The sequence below is a fragment of the Corythoichthys intestinalis genome, chromosome 20, assembly GCF_030265065.1.
Source record: "Corythoichthys intestinalis isolate RoL2023-P3 chromosome 20, ASM3026506v1, whole genome shotgun sequence".
Lineage (NCBI taxonomy): Eukaryota > Metazoa > Chordata > Actinopteri > Syngnathiformes > Syngnathidae > Corythoichthys > Corythoichthys intestinalis.
This window is the reverse complement of record NC_080414.1, coordinates 3979946-3997258: the sequence shown is the minus strand read 5'-3', so window position 1 is coordinate 3997258 and position 17313 is coordinate 3979946. Positions and strand designations below refer to the sequence as shown.

Here is a 17313-nt window from a genome sequence, read left to right as displayed (position 1 = left end):
TTACGGTAATTGTTTAACCAATCAGTACATAAATTGCCAGAGATGAGTAAAGATATATTTCTAGTTAATAATGATACTAAAACATTCCAATTTCTGTGTTTGTGTAGCGTAGAGGTGCAACAATTAATTGATTAATCAACAACTAATTGGTTGGCAAATTAATCAACATCTATTTCGAATTCTTCCTTTAGGACCTTCTTCACCTTAAACGTATCTAAAATCTTGTCAAATAGGAACGTTTTTAGTCTAATCTTAAATGAACCGACTGTGTCGGCTTCTAGGAGCTTGGTAGCTAAAGGCTCTAGCTCCTACTGTACTATTAGAGACTCTGGGAACTACCAGTACCCCGGCATTCTGAGAACGAAGTGTTCTGTTGGGGCAGTATGGAACCAGAGCATCGGTGAGAGAAGATGGCCCCTAACCATTAATGGTCTTAAATGTAAGAAGGAGGATTTTAAATTTAATTCTAAACTCGACTGGAAGCCAGTGAAGGGCTTGGAGTACAGGGGTGATGTGCTCTCTTCTATTAGTTCATGTTAAAAGTCTTGCTGCTACGTTCTGGACTAGCTGGAGACCTTTTAGGGAACTTTTAGGACAAGCTGCGAGTAAGGAGTTACAGTAATCCAATCAAGTCCAATCCAATCAATAATCGATTTATAATCGAATCGTAGCCACTGAATCGTAATTGTTGAGTTAATTATCGAGGGTTGATTGAATATTTGCTTGATTGATTGAATATTTGCTTGTGCGCATATATACCTAATACATACATAATACATATTGCCATATTTTTTCTTATTTGATATAACCAGTTAATGATTATTGCTCGCTATACTCGGTATAATGTTTAAGTGTAACAAAGTGTTAAAAGGGTCGGTGTGACAACTGCCTTGCTTCATGGCCGCAACATTGCGTAACTAGACCTTCTAGGACATCTTCAGCATCTTACGTCTGGACTTTCGTCTAGACTTTCGAGGACAATCTTCCATTCGAGGACATCTTCCATGGCCGCAGCATTGCATAACTGAAGTGTCTGGGTCATTCTGACCATTTTACCTAAGTGCCCTTGCTTACACACGTGTATTTAGTTAGTTCCACCTACATGCTCACACATAGCCAACCAAAATCACATGGGTGTCTCCAAGCTTGCTTTCCCCCTCCCTTTAGGGTGGCACCCTTCTGTGTTAGGACAAACCCCTAATAAAAAGAGCAAGGAGGGTTTTTCTTTAGATCAATTTTGGTGACTATACAGCGTAATCTAGCATTTCTCTGTCTAGTCCAGTGCTTCTCAATTATTTTCTGTCACGCCCCCCCAAGGAAGACGTAAATGTTTCGCGCCCCCCCCCCAAACTCTCTGCCGCCACTGTAAATAGTATCATTTGTCTACAAAATTACTATTATAAATACGTATGTGCCTAACATTGTGTCCTTTTTTTCTAATAAAGAAAAAAAGTAACATAGATCAACTTATAATAAAGTATAACTTTATTAACATTGTTTTGTTTGTAACAGAGAAGACTTGACGTGCATCAATTTGCCTGAATTTAAAAAAAAAAAAAATTCACATCCAAACTAAAAAATACACTCAAGGTACATTTTTGACCATTTGATACAGAAAAATAAAATGTAATAAAATCAGTAAATAATAACACATTAAAATTGATTAGAAACATTCACTCATGAGGACAATGTGCCAAAAAATTTGACCGAAAAAACAAATCTGAATAAAAGAAGAAGAAAAAAGTGTCCTTGGACAGGACAGTTTTTATTTTTGCTGCTCACAGTATTTACCTCCTTTGCAATGGTGTGGAGTTATTTTGCAATTAGCATGCTAACTATGCTCACTGGCTTACTGATATAACACTGACAAAGCAGGACGATTGTTGGCAATATTCGGCACGTTTTCACTGAAAAAATCAAGCAGTTTAACAATGAGATTGGGGTCTAATGTCTTTAAGTGGCGTCTTAATTGATTTGGCTTCTGGCTGTCTGCTATAATTATTTTTAGACACAGTAAACAGTGGTCTTTCATCATCACCCACTGTATTAAAAGTCAAAGCTAAAAGGCAAACGGCACGAAAAAAGCGCATTCACGGCGGCCGAGGTAGAACCGTAGGTGAGGGCGGTCGTCGTGACGATCCCAAGCCGAAAATGGCACTTCTCGGGCGGCGACGTGAGAACCGGACAAGACAGTGGGTCGCTGCGTGAGTGAGTCCGGTCGGAAAACGGCTTTCGAAAACGGCGATGGCACACTGCTCTTCATATCTGTTGTCTGTGTGTGCTGAGTGCTCTTCCTTAGTTCAAAAATACTGCACGCACTCTGAAAATGAGAGCGCCACTGCCACCTACTGAGTGGATGTGCAAGTACACTTTATTCCAGTACGGCGCAAAAAAAAAAAAAAAACATGTTCCCCGAGGTCACATGCGCCCCCCCTGGCATCGCTGCGCGCGCCCCACTATTTGAGAAGTACTGGTCTAGTCCCTCCTTGCTCTCCTTGGCCAAGAAAACTGAGTGTCTTCTCTCCTTATTTTTGGGTAATTTTACAAATGTCTACCTAAGGGTCTATTTTTGAACTTGACAGTAATCATAATCAAATCGTTTGGTGCCCAAAGATTCCCACCTCTAGCTACCACTGTATTGAAAAGGACACAATGTTATGCAGAGGTGTACTTATAGGAATAATAATTTTACAGACAAATGATACTATTTACAGTGGCAGCAGAGAGTTGGGAGGGTGGGGGTTGGGGGGGGGGGGGGTTAGTTTTCCAAACTGAAAATAATTGAGAAGCACTGGAGTAGTCAGATTTTGAAATTGTGTTCATCTTATTCCTATTTGCCTATGTCCTCCAGGAGGGAAGATTCTGGCCTCTTGACATATAAAGAACACCTGCCAGTCAGCCAAGTTGCAGTGGGTGACACCAACCGAGCTGGCTCTGAGGCCAAGCTGACTGTAGGACCACTACACTGCCAGGGAGATGGTGAGTTCAATACAATAATAAGTATAAACTCTAATAACTAAACCAATAAAACACCAAGTGGCAATAAAAACATAACCCCATGTCACAATATTTGTACTTGCTGAAGGCAGTGCATGAAATCGAAATGAAAGCCCAATCTGAAATAAAAATAAAGTGCAGAGTAAAGCGAGTATCTACAGTACTTGAGTTGCAAGAAAAAGATGTCGGCTACATGGTGAGTGCTGAGGAGGTCTGTGGTCTCAGTGGATGCTTTCTTTCAAAGTAAGGTAAAAGGTCACCGCTGTGGCTCAAAGCCTGAGCACTCTCCTTTATAATGATCGAGAGATCTTAAAAGAAACTTCCATCTTTTCAGGTGGCCTGTTCAGGAAGACGAAACACAGCGAGAACATTTCGCATTAGCTGTAGGTATGAAATCTATCTTAGTGCAGAAGCAATGGCCTAATTAAGATGAAATATGCACATTAATGACCTCAGCTGCTGAGAAGATGAACATTTCGCAAATCCTTAGCTGGCTGCAGAGGCATGGCTGCGTAACCTTTTTGTGAAGAGTTCAGAAAAGGTTGGGTCAAAAGAACACCTCCAGACTTGTTATCGTGCTTATTAAAAATGCTCCTGTTGACAGTGTGCAAAATCTTTTAATGGTCAGGGCTACTAAATGGCATCTTAAACTGGAGAAATTTCCCAGATAAGACATACTTAAATAGTCATGATCTTTAAAGAAAAAAAGACCTTCACTAAGGAAGCCACCAAAACCAGACTATGCACAACAAAGGGATGGTCTGATTATGATCTCATCTTGGGCTGCAACTATCGATTTATATTTTGGTAGTAGATAAATCTATCGACTAATTAGTTTAAATAATCGAGTAATCGGATTAGGAACATTTAATGCATTGCAGAATAAATTTGAAGACATGTAAAACAAAGTCTTGCTAAGATTGTAACTGCAAAAGAGCATTGAAAATGAATATGAAATAAAATTCCCAAGTGTTTCTTTAAACTATGCAGAATTGCAATTTTATTTGAAAATAAATTGGCTGAGCTTAGCCTCAAACGGTATTTGAAAAAAAAAAAAAAAAAATTAAAATTAAAAAAATTAGGATCTAGGTAGAATCTTGGCAGAAGAGCAATTGGCTAACTTGCATTGCAAAAATCCGCTAGCTTAACTGCTATATAACACTAATGTTTACAACAATTTGCTTACTTGCAAAGCAAAATTCCGCAAGCTTAAATGCTATATAATGCTAATGTTTACAACAATTGGCTAACTTGCATAGCAAAAGTCCGCAAGTTTAAATGCTATATAATGCTAATGTTTACAACAATTAGCTAACTTGCAAAGCAAAATTCCGCTAGCTTAAATGCTATATAATGCTAATGTTTACAAAAATTCGCATAGCAAAAGTCCGCTAGTTTAAATGCTATATAATGCTAATGTTTACTACAATTGGCTAACTTGCATAACTTTTTTTTTTTTACAATGCTCTTAACAAATGGTTTGAACACATATTCCCACAAAAAACAGCTACATATACCTATTAACTAAATTACGAATGCATAAAAAACATACTAGCGCAATAAAAAAACTTACCTTATGTTGGTCTTAACCGAGAGCAGCTGGATTCAGCTATGTTAAATGAGTTCTGTCGTATTCACTGTGCCACTAGAAGGCAGTGTATCCAGCCAACTCAATAAAACTAAATGCAAACACTTTCAAAACAAACCATTACAACGCCACTTCAATTAAACCATTACTTGAAGCAGCAAAATTTGATTCGAAGCTTTTTTCTAATTGAATTACTCGAGTTAATCTATTAATTGTTGCAGCACTAATCTCATCCCAATTTTCTCAATAGATATACCATAATTTTCGGACTATAAACCGCTACTTTTTCCCTTATTTTGAATTCTGTGGTTTATAGTCTAGTTCTGCTTATTTGTTGATTTATTTGTGTTAATAGGTAACAATTTATTCATATGACCGTCATAATTATGACGTGACGCTGTCATGGTCAATGAATGCTGATGAAAGACATCGTTAAGTGTCATCCGGACAAATTTTGTCACTTTGTCGTTTTTGTGTTAAATTTGGTGGGTGGCTGCTTATAGTCCGAAAATTACGTTAATTGTTTAACCAATCAGTACATTAATTGCAATAGATGAGTAAAGATATATTTCTAGTTAATAATGATAATAAAACACTTCAAACAAGTTCTGTATTTGTGTGGCGTAGAGGTGCAATTAATCGATTAATCAACAACTAATTGGTTGGCAAATTAATCGACATCTATTTTGATAGCCAATTCTTCCTTTAGGACCTTCTTCACCTTAAACTTGTCTAAATTCTTGAAATTATTATAAAATATATATATATATATATATGTATGTATGTATAACATCTCCATTGTAAATATCCGATTTCTTCATTATATTTTAAGTCAAAGTAGCACATTAAAAAAATCTTTTGGAAAACAATTCGCAATTTTGCCAATTTTCAGACATCTTACTATCTAAACTAGCTTCTTAATGAGGCTGCAATAACTAATCGATTTAAATCGATGAATAAATTAGTTGTTTGGCAACAAATTTGACAATCGATTTTGCCGGCGGCTATGTGCAGTTCCGTTTGGGTCCTTGTTTGTGTGCAACGTAAGGCTGTGCGTGCGCGTGCCACTCATTAGAGCAAGAGAGAGAGAGTTCACTGCTACACTCAGGTTGGGTCACTGAATCAATAATATTACAAAATGTCGAGAGTTAGATTGTCTTTTGTGTTTTTTGATCCATTATTTGTATTCTTTGCTGATGAGACGTTACAATTCACCACGGACGGCTAAGCTAGTTGGCGAATCCGTTTGTATCGTCTTTTGGAGAAGCATATTAGCGCTTGAGTTATTGTTGGATAGTAAAGTTTTGTCCATTCTTTTTGTCAAGAAACCACACACATAAGCCTATTCATACAACAGCTTAGTTTCAACACAAACTCCCATTCAAACTGTATATTGTCATACAAGAGAGTGTGCTTTGAAATTGGATTTTGTCTTCATTGTTACATACAACATGCCTCAAGTTAACTGTGGAGGTAATTGAAATATTTCAATTTATCCCATTACCGTAATTTTCGGACTATTAGGCACACTTCACTGTAAGCGGCAACCCACCAAATTCATCTATTTGTTCATAGATAAACCGTAGCTGTCCCCACTGCATTATGGGATATTTACACCAAAAGATATGAACTGGTAACACTTTATTTTACAGCCACATCATACAACTGTCATAAGACCAAAATAACCACCATGATTCATTGCTTCAAGAAGCTTCATTTGACCATCACTGCTCCCCTGGGGGAGAGAGTCAACCTCTGCTGCAACCTGCTGTCAACACTGTTGTCATCCAACATGCCTCCTAGCATGCATTGCAGTGCTACAGATGTAAATAACAATCAAAATTCATGTTTTGTGCTAATTATTTCTTCAGTTACTGTTCCAGTTGTTTCATTAATTGCTAGTTATGGTATTTGGTAACACTTTATTTGACAGTGGTGCTATAAGACTATCATAAGACAATCATAATTATTAGGGTTGTTCCGATCCTTTTTTTTTTTGCTCCCGATCCGATCCCGATCGTTTTAGATTGAGTATCTGCCGATCCCTATATTTCCCGATCCTATTGCTTTTTTTTTTTTTTTTTTTTTGTGTGTTCCCGATTCAATTCCAATCATTCCCGATAATTTTTCCCGATCATATACATTTTGGCAATGCATTAAGAAAAAAAAAAATGAAAAACTCAATTCAGTTGCTCCAAGTACCTTTTTTTATTGTCCAACATGACATTGTTCCACTGCTTTGGATTAAAACAAAGCTTATCAGCACTGTGCCATAAAATATGTAAGCAATAGACATAATCCCCTCCGCTTAAAATAAAGTTACATGACGTCACTTCCATGTTCCAAGTTTTTTTCAGGGCCACACTTTGTGAGTCCGACAATAAATGGCAGGGGAGGATGTTTGTTATTACCGTAATTTCCCGAATATAACGCACACTTTTTCCCCCCAAAATCAAATTGTAAAATCATGGTGCGCATTATAAACGGGTACATGGATGGAGACAGAAATATATATATATATATATATATATATATATATATATATATATATATATATATATATATATATTACATATATATTACATATATATATAAACCGATTTTTTTTTATTGACACGGCCACGTTGTGTTGAAGAAACGTATACGGCGACCCGTTGCCAACCATTATGGTACGTGACGTCACCATTTTGTTTCGGTAATACTTCACTCTAATCGGCCGAATGATTTCGTCTGTGTTAAATTCTGCTTTTTTTACTCTTCATAAAGCACGGAATTTAGTTTCTTGAACTCATTTGAGTCAACGTTTATTGCAGCTCCGCAACTCGGACCATAACAAACGTAACAACACAGACTTCCTGTGTCCGTCAACTATATCGGTCCCTCGGGAAACTCAAACCGAAATAACAACAATTCCTATTGTTACTGTCATGGTCCCAGCGATGAGCTCTCACGGATTTCCGACTTACGTTCTCACTTTCATTTTACCGTATCAATCCATGGAAGAAACATTTATTCATCATGATGAAACGAGCAAGTTATACAGCAGCCTTTAAAAGAAAAGTCACATCTGTTTTGTTTTCTCCTAGATTCTGGTAAGCTGGAGAAGTTGTCAAATCGTATTATAACCATAAATATTGTCAGTTTATGGTAATGTTTTGAACTACCAATATGCTATGCTTGTGCTGTGTTTCACCAGTCAGTAAAATGACATTTCTGTATCTGTACACGAGCTCTGTTTTCTTGTATTCCTCTATTTATTGGTGCTAAAATTAGGGTGCGCGTTATAAACGGGTACAATATTTTTCCCTAGATTTTACAAGTAAATTTGGGGTGCGCATTATACACGGGTGCGCCTTATATTCGGGAAATTACGGTATTATGAACCAGTCTTTAAACCAAAACTAAAGACTCTGGATGAGTGTAAGACATTTTGTCTGTAACGTTAAATACAATTAGTAAACGATTTAATCAAAAAAATACATATATATTAAAAAAAGGCATATCCGACATTTTTTTGCCGATTCCGATATTTTGAAAATGACATGATCGGACCCGATCAATCGGGACATCTCTAATAATTATGACATGACAATATCATGAGCATTACTGAATGCTTATAAAAATGTCATTTAGTGTTATCCGGCAAATGATCTTACTTTTGAATGGATGTAAAAAAATCTGAGCTGGCCATAATTGGAGTTAGAGACATAATTTGCCAGATGACACTTAATAACATCTGTCAAACGCATTCAGTAATGCCCATTATGCTGTCGTGTCATTGTTATGACGCTGTTACGACACCACTGTCAAATGAAGCATTACCTATTAACTCAAATAAATCAACAAATAAGTCGCAGGATTCAAAATGAAGGAAAAAGTAGCGGCTTATAGTCCGAATATTACGGTAATTGATTATAAAAAATAATCGTTAGTTGCAGCCCTAGTGTAGTGCATTAAAAAAAAAAAAAACTGACAAGTCTAAGATTAAAAAAAATAATAATTAAAAAAAAACAAAAAAAACATGTACACCATTAATGTTGCCATCACATTTTACTGTAATGTGTACTTTGGTCATTTATCCATCTATTATTTTATTTAGTATTATAAACCTCGACTTGCATCACACGCCATCACCCTATTGCTCCTGTATAGGGTTATGTGTCCTTCTGACTATAAAGTTGTAATATGAAAGGCACTGTTCTTGTGCCATGATGATGGTAATTACTCCCAAGAAGAGGACCATTTGTGCTAATGGCAAAGGAAATAGCACATTATTAGAATGACTTGGCTGTGTACTGTTCATTGAAGCATTGTTAGAAACCTTTGGAAAGTATTAAGCCACTTTTCCACTCTTCGGCTGCTGGTTTGACTGGCTCTTAATTAAAAACTAACAGGATAGAGAACAAGTAAAAGCTGTTCATGCATAGCCGTTTGGCCCATTGTAATACAGAGGTTGTGTTCGGGTGTGTATAAGTGGCACGGCGCTCATAATTTCACATTATTTATGTTTTTGCTCAATTGCGCTCTCTGCTGAGATGGGCAAAGTATTTGAAGATGAGCAGATTTATAATCATGTATGCACATGTGATGAAAAACACATCTGCATTTCTTTCTGATCTTTTTCATCTTTTATCAACTTTCATGTATTTCCCTAGAGTTTGGAATGTTTTTGTGTGTATGTGTCACACACATACACGCACGTTTCTCATCCCAGGTTCATAAAATCAATGTGCTCTCTATGGGTTTTGGGGAAGTGAAAGACATCCAGTGGTTTGGCAGCTCTCGCCCTATTGACCATTTGTGCCCTCGGTTCTTAGCACTCTGTTGTTCTCTTACCTGTGGTGTGTCAGTCCTGCTGATTAATTGCAACACTCACCTATCACATCAGTCATGCTTGACAACCTTTTTAAAGTCGATAATGGAAAAGGAGCTCTCATACAAGGGATGGCTTCTATGACAAACACACTGTAGGATAGCGGTATTTATGTTCATGTAAAAGGAAAGTATTATAGTCAAGCCTGGCCTCAGGACCATAGGGGCCACTGAATGACCCTTAATTTATTTTACTTTACATTCACATATATATATATATTAGGGCTGTCAAACGATTAACATTTTTAATCGAGTTAATTACAGCTTAAAAATTAATTAATTGTAATTAATCGCAATTCAAACCATCTATAAAATATGCCATATTTTTCTGTAAATTATATATATGTTCTGTAAAATAAATTGTTGGAATGGAAAGATAAGACACAAGATGGATATATACATTCAACATACAGTACATAAGGACTGTAGTGGGCATTTCACTCTACTGTCATTTAAATCTGTCTATGCTGTCCTCACTCCGAAGCGTCTACATTTTCCAAAGCTAGACAGTTAGTGAACGACGCCTTAATAATCAGACTTCTTCCTTTTTCATCTGATTTATTAATAAAATGGCCTCAAACCATTGTCCTCTTTAGACCGTCGTAAAACTACAAAAAAAAAAGTCCACAAGCATTGCATTAGCAACAACGTTAGCTTAGCACGCTATACAGGTTCACTAAACATAAACAAAAAGCGTCTCATACAAAAAAATATAACATTTCGCTTACTAACATAATATGTACATTCTTTACAACAACCATACTTACGGACAAATCTTGTCCAAGGATCATATAAGCACAACATTACAGCGTAGGCGTCAGCCCGAGACGTCGTGCAGCCATATTGAACTGGCAAGAAAACAATAAACCATGTCACAAAGCGACCACAAGAGTTTTTCACAGCACAAAAAGCCTTGCTGTAAAACTTACCAAAAGGCAGAATACTGTCTGAGCGGGACATGTGCGTTAATTGCGTCAAATATTTTAACATGATTAATTTTTTAAATTAATTAATTAATTAATTTTTTAACGTCTTTAAAAAATTAATTAATTAATTTTTTTAATTAATCATGTTAAAATATTTGACGCAATTAACGCACAAATGCCCCGCTCAAACAGATTAAAATGACAGTACAGTGAAAGGTGTACTTGTTGTGTTTTTCGAAGTTTTGCCGCCCTCTGCTGGCACTTGGGTGCGACTGATTTTATAAGATTCAGCACCCATGAGCATTGTGTAAGTAATTATTGACTTCAACAATGGCGGGCTACTAGTTTATTTTTTGATTGAAAATTTTTACAAATTTTATTAAAACGAAAACATGAAGAGGGGTTTTAATAAAAAATTTCTATAACTTGTACTAAAATGTATCTTTTAAGAACTACAAGTCTTTCTATCCATGGATCGCTTTAACAGAATGTTAATAATGGTAATGCCATCTTGTTGATTTATTGTTATAATAAAGAAATACAGTACTTATGTACCGTTGAATGTTTGCATCCATCTAGTCTTATCTTTCCATTCCAACAATAATTTACAGAAAAATATGGCATATTTTATAGATGGTTCGAATTGTGATTAATTGCGATTAATTACGATTAATTAATTTTTAAGCTGTAATTAACTCGATTAAAAAATGTAATCGTTTGACAGCCCTAATATATATATATATATATATATATATATATATTTTTTTTTTTTTTTTTTTAACTGATTGTCTGATTAAATATTATGTTTCTCGATATGTACTTAAAAAAATCACAAATTGTATACGGTATTGGCCCGAGTATAAGATGGCCCTGATTATAAGACCACCCTCTCTTTTTCAAGACTCAAGTTTGGGGAAAAAAAAAAGACTTTTTTAACACCAAATTATTTTTTATACAGAAAATACCGGTAATTACAGTACCTCTGAACCAAATGATTATAACAATATATTATAGAGAAAAAGCATGTTATTTTGCCTCATTCAAATCTTAATATCTGAACATTTAAATATGTAAACTAAAGTGCAATCACATTCGTAAATAAATGGCTTCTGGTTTTTGAAATGTAAATAAACCAATCTATTGTGATAAAACAACAAAATTGCAATAACTGAGTGAGGTCTAAATTTCAAAATGGAGTCAGTAGGATGGGTTAAGGCTAAGGTGAACGTGAGGAGTTTAGCCTTTTGGCCGGGTTGCCGGGTTCTCGCCAGCCTGGGATCTCGCCAGCCTGGGTCGTTGGAGCTGCTCAATGTGCGATTTGACTGGTGTGATTCCGGAATTCTGCCTAAAAGGTCAGATTCCTTCAACATGAAGTTAGCCAACATAAAAAGGAAGTCTCACCAAAATGTTCCCAAATCAACAGGAAGTGATCTGATAGATCTCTATCTTCCACAGCAAAGCCCCATCATAATTTCTCCAGAAATTGTAGTTTCTAGTCTTAACTGTTATTTTGTGTTTTTTGTTTTTAACTCATCAGATTCTGACTTTGCAAATTGATTCGAAATTATGATATTTTGTAGGATTGAATAAAGAAATGGATGAATACAACAGAGATCAAAGGTTGTATTTCCAACTTGGGTTGATGTAACAAAATACCATCGGTGTTCCGAAAAGTAATAACCTGAGTGTAAGAAAAACAAACATGGATTTAATCTCCGTCGCAAGGAAGCGTGATCATTACGATAATGCTTTGTTGACTGCACATTTTTCACACTAAAAGGAATAATGGAGTGGACCTGTGCAATCTTATTCCTCAACACAAGTGTAGATATGAGCCTTTTAACACTCACTGAAATACATTTAAAAACCGCTGAGGCGTTCCATGATGAAATACCACAGTGTTAAACTCTCAGTATGCCTGACAGGATTTGGCCTGGTTCTGTTGAGGATGCAGAACATGACAAACCACCTGGCCCTGCTTCTTGCTGGTGTCATACTCATTATGGGTCCCTTATCAACAATCTGGCGGCACGCTTACTAATGTCTCATCATCATGGAACTGCTAACATACAAACAAATGATCATCTAATGACCCGTGACATCACATCTGTAGTCTTCGTCTGAACGGCGTGGTCTATGCAATTGCCAAAGCTGGACATACTGTATTTATTTGTCTCACTTTATTATGTAGCGAGTGTGTTTCAGTAAGTGAACACATTTTAAAAACAATCTTTACAATGACGATGATGTAGAGGCAAGGGCGTAGGTTTGCATAGGGACGGTTGCGACATAACACCAGTGGCGCCTCCAGAAATTTTTCATGGGGGGGCCAGATGGGGCCACTCAAAATCTTGGGGTGGCCAAAACTAAAGCCATAATTTTTCATAGTTTTCATTATATTATTGCAGTAAAAAGGTCAGGGGAAAACTATCAGAAAGACTTAAGGACACGGCTACTGATATACTTTGGTGTATTGTGTAATATTTGATGTAACTAATGATTTAATGTGCATAGTCCATAACTGTCCAGTCAACATTTTGAGTTCCACAACAATTCTGTTTTATTGTGTTACGTACATATATATTAGGCATAAGGTGTACATTTAACAAGGGCTGTCAAACGATTACAAATTTTAATCGAGTTAATCGCAGCTTAAAAATTGATTAATCGTAATAAATCGCAATTCAAACCGTCTCTAAAATATGCCATATTTTTCTGTAAATTATTGTTGGAATGGAAACATAAGACAAGTTGGATATATACATTCAACATACTGTACATAAGTACTGTATTTTTGTATTATAACAATAAATCCACAAGATGGCATTAACTTTATTAACATTCTTTCTGTGAAAGGAATCCACGGATAGAAAGACTTGTCATTCTTAAAGGATAAATGTGAGTTTGTATATTGTGAATAAATATTGCCATCTAGTACATTTGTTGAGCTTTCAGTAAATGATACTGTAGCGACTTAACTGTTCTGCCCAAATGCATGATGGGAAGTGGTGCAACTATGACTGTGTGTGGTGGCTGCAAATGCTATATCTTCTCTGCGTTGGGTACACTACAGGGTGTTAAGAAAAAGATCAACTCCTGTCATTCTTCCCCTCGTCGCTTCCCACAATATTTATAGTTGCTATGGGAGAGATGACAAAGCTTTTGCCAATTAAACGCACAGCCCCAATGAATGCTTGTATCTACTCCACTCGTAGCGTCGTAGCGAGTCGTAGCGCGAATGCGTTAATTGCGATAAATATTTTCACGTGATTAATTTTTAAAAATAAATTACCGCCAGTTAACGTGATAAATTTGACAGCCCTTCATTTAACAATAGAAAATAAATGCATTCATTTGGGATGAAATGCATAACTGATGCTACAACAATCTAACGATATACTGGCAAGCGGGGTGGCCAGTGGGGTGGCCAACAAATTTATATGGGTGGCCACGGCCACTCCTGGCCACCCCACTGCATAACACGACAAATTTTTCATGATGCTAAAATTGTCCCTACTAGTTTTTAAGCAACCTTATTTGAATTATATAATGAGTTCGGTTATATACAGTAGGTGATTTAGATTGTCTTCCTGTATTTTGTGAGGATAGAATTGACCCTAGCATTATTAAGTGGATTATTTGTCATTATGTTCAGACTTGGGCTGAATGTGACAGTCCATTTTTTTCCCTCAAAAGCACATTTGATTGGCTGATGACTTGACCCCCGCCCCACATACACATGCGCTCACAGCCCCGACAAAAATACAACATGTTGACAAAGAGTAGGGATATTAGTTTTTTCGGCCAGCAGCATCCACTGTATTGTAAAAAGGTGGAGGTGGGGAACACACCACTAATTTTGCTTCTGAAAGTCCGACCTGCATTAGAGTTAGGGCTGATTTATGCTTCTGCGTTGCGGTGACTGCTGACCTACTCTGTTAACGCTGACCTGATTTACGACCCTATGCCATAGCCTGACGTTCACATCCCAAAAATCCTGATACGCGTCACGTCAACGCGCGTGACCTGAACGTCGAAGGACTTTGATCCGTCTGCTCAGAACGTTGTTTCCAGTTCAGCACAGCAATACCGTTTTTACTCAGCAGGAAAACAGTACATTAATTTCAATGAATTACAGCCACCTGGACGCCACGAACTATGTGAAAAAAAATTGTCCGAGAGTTGATAGGTAGCTCGCTGTTAGCTTTAGCCTAATGCTAACGCGAACGCACATGCTATGCTAACGCTACGGGTTACATTTAGTGTGTGATGGTCACTCAGCAGACTCTGCACAGACCTTCAAAGGCTAAAGCAACATTGCATATTCTCTCTGGCCAAGAGAACAATTTTGGAATTTCTCACATTTCTGCACAAAATCACCATCAAATGTGATCGGATCTTGTCAAAATCACACAGATGGTGTCTGCTTTAACTAAAACCACCCAAATATTTATAGGTTTTCATATTCTAATGAGGATAGCATGCACACAATGACAGAAGGGGGGGGGGATTAGGAAGTGAACCCTCTGCCTAAGGAGACTGGGGGGGGGGCACAAAATATTATATGTGATGGTTTACTCACTAACGTTTTTCCCCTTCTGTCATTGTTCGATTACTATACTCATTAAAATAGAAAAACCTATAAATGTTTGGGTGGTTTTAGTCAAAGCAGACTGTTTTTTCCTCTGTGTGATTTTGACCAAGATCAGATCAGAAATGTGAGAAATTCAAAAAGATTCAGGTATATTTTCATACCACTTGCTAATGTATAGATACATACAGCATGTGTTGCCTTCATTATACGGCTTGTAAAAGGCTTTTATGTTTTTTTTACGGCTCCAGACATTGTTTTTTGTTTTTATTGGTTCAATATGGCTTTTCCAACCGACCCCTGAATTTTAGCCTATCAATTAATTAGGTGCATATTCATGAGAAATCTAGCCCTGATCCCTGTGTTTGGTCTTATTAATGTGCCATCCCCAACAAAAAGTGTATATGCAGGTTATGCTGTTATATTGTCCCAACCAATGTTGAGACCAAACTTAGCCCTTATGTAGAGCTACAGTATATTCGCCATATTGCTGAACAAGAAATGGGAACATGTGGCTTATCTTATCGTCGGACCATTAAACATACATTAAAAATGTCATATTTGAATAGCAGCACAGTACAAGATTGATGCCGCTCATACAGGGCATGACGCTCGGCTCCTATATGATTATGGCTTTCAAAGGCAATCAATTATGTCTTTAGTGGGAAAGTTTAGGTGCATGATTTTCTGTCTTTGGTGAAGTCGCGTCTATAATACACATAAAAAACTCACGTATGCACATGCTTTGGTATTGATGGAGCCCTTTGCCCTGGTTACTTTATTATGAGCGCGTATGTACACTCATGAGCTAGACTTAATGGATTTTTTTGCTTTTGTTAAATAGGTGGAACAATTAATATCAAGCACTGAGTGGATATTCTGTCATAATAATGTAATGGGCATGCACGGCATGTGATTGCGTTTAATAAGACACTCGCATAATAAAAGCAATGAATGGAAAATATATTCAATTAGATGGCAAAGATTCATAGCCGTTATGTTCATTGATAACAAGGAAGGACATTTTGTTGGGAGTATAAAAGCAAAATACACATATATGCATCTGGTGTTTTTTTTTTTTTTTTCCATCAGTAATTGCCTCATATATTTTTTTACTGAGCTTTTTACTTTCAACAAATAGCTTGAGTCAATTGTTGATATAGATTCGTGGGAGAAAACAAAAAAATGCAATTAAAAAGCAATTATGTTTTAATTGCATGTGTCTGGGAAAAAAGACGGGTTGTTTCTCAGCATGGATAAAATATTTAATGGTGTTCATAAAGAGAGAAGCATAGTAGGAAACAGTTCATGGCACATACAGTAAGTTTGTAAAAAAAAAAAAATAATAATAATAATGATCATGATGGACAATAATAATTGAGGTGACACTTGTGTTTCCTGCAATAAAGTTGAACAATAGACTTCATAATGATATTGACGGGACGCGGGGCCGATTAATAGGGGGCCAGCATTGTTGGCGTGGCCGTCAAAGCTGACCGAGTGGAATCACAGACAAAGAGCTTTTTTCGTTGAAAATTCTTTTGAATCCATGCTTAAATCACTGAATTCTTTATAGATATGGACGCAAAACAGTCTCGATTCTTGGTTAAAAGCAAAAAAAAAATTTTTTTTTAAATGGACAGTTGGCAATTATTTTACGTAAATATTAGGATTGTGCCATCTTAGGCACCCCGCGATTCGATTCCATTCGATTACGATTCAGGGTGCTACTATTCGATTTTTAAACGATGATCACGGTATTGACGATAATCATGGTTATTATGATTATTCCGATTATCGATGCATTGTACTGATTAATAAAGTAGCCAAACAAATTTATGTCCATTATTTATTAAAAATACAGTGGGGCAAATAAGTATTTAGTCACCCACCAATTGTGCAAGTTCTTCTACTTGAAAAGATTAGAGAGGCCCGTTATTGTCAACATGGGTAAACCTCAGCCATGAGAGACAGAAAAAACAGAAAATCACATCGTTTGATTTTTTAAAGAATTTATTTGCAAATCATGGTGGAAAATAAGTATTTGGTCACCTACAAACAAGCAAGATTTCTGACTGTCAAAGAGGTCTAACTTCTTCTAACGAGGTCTAACGAGGCTCCACTTGTTACCTGTATTAATGGCACATGTTTTAACTCATAATCAGTATAAAAGACACTTATCCACAACATCAGTCAGTCACACTCCAAACTCCACTATGGCCAAGACCAAAGAGCTGTCGAAGGACACCAGAGACAAAATTGTAGACCTGCACCAGGCTGGGAATCTGCAATAGGTAAAACGCTTGGTGTAAAGAAATCAACTGTGGGAGCAATTATTA

At 36.6% G+C, this 17313-nt stretch overlaps 1 protein-coding gene across 2 annotated transcripts in view; it reads left to right on the top strand.

Annotated features, from left to right (window-relative positions):
- The window catches only part of cntnap2a (contactin associated protein 2a), a 674074-nt gene that overhangs the window by 539191 nt on the left and 117570 nt on the right, over nt 1-17313 (top strand). For both annotated transcript variants that reach the window (XM_057824376.1, XM_057824377.1), the window contains one exon: nt 2852-2979. In XM_057824376.1, the coding sequence (XP_057680359.1) occupies nt 2852-2979 (128 nt within the window). The remainder of the gene's footprint in view (nt 1-2851; nt 2980-17313) is intronic.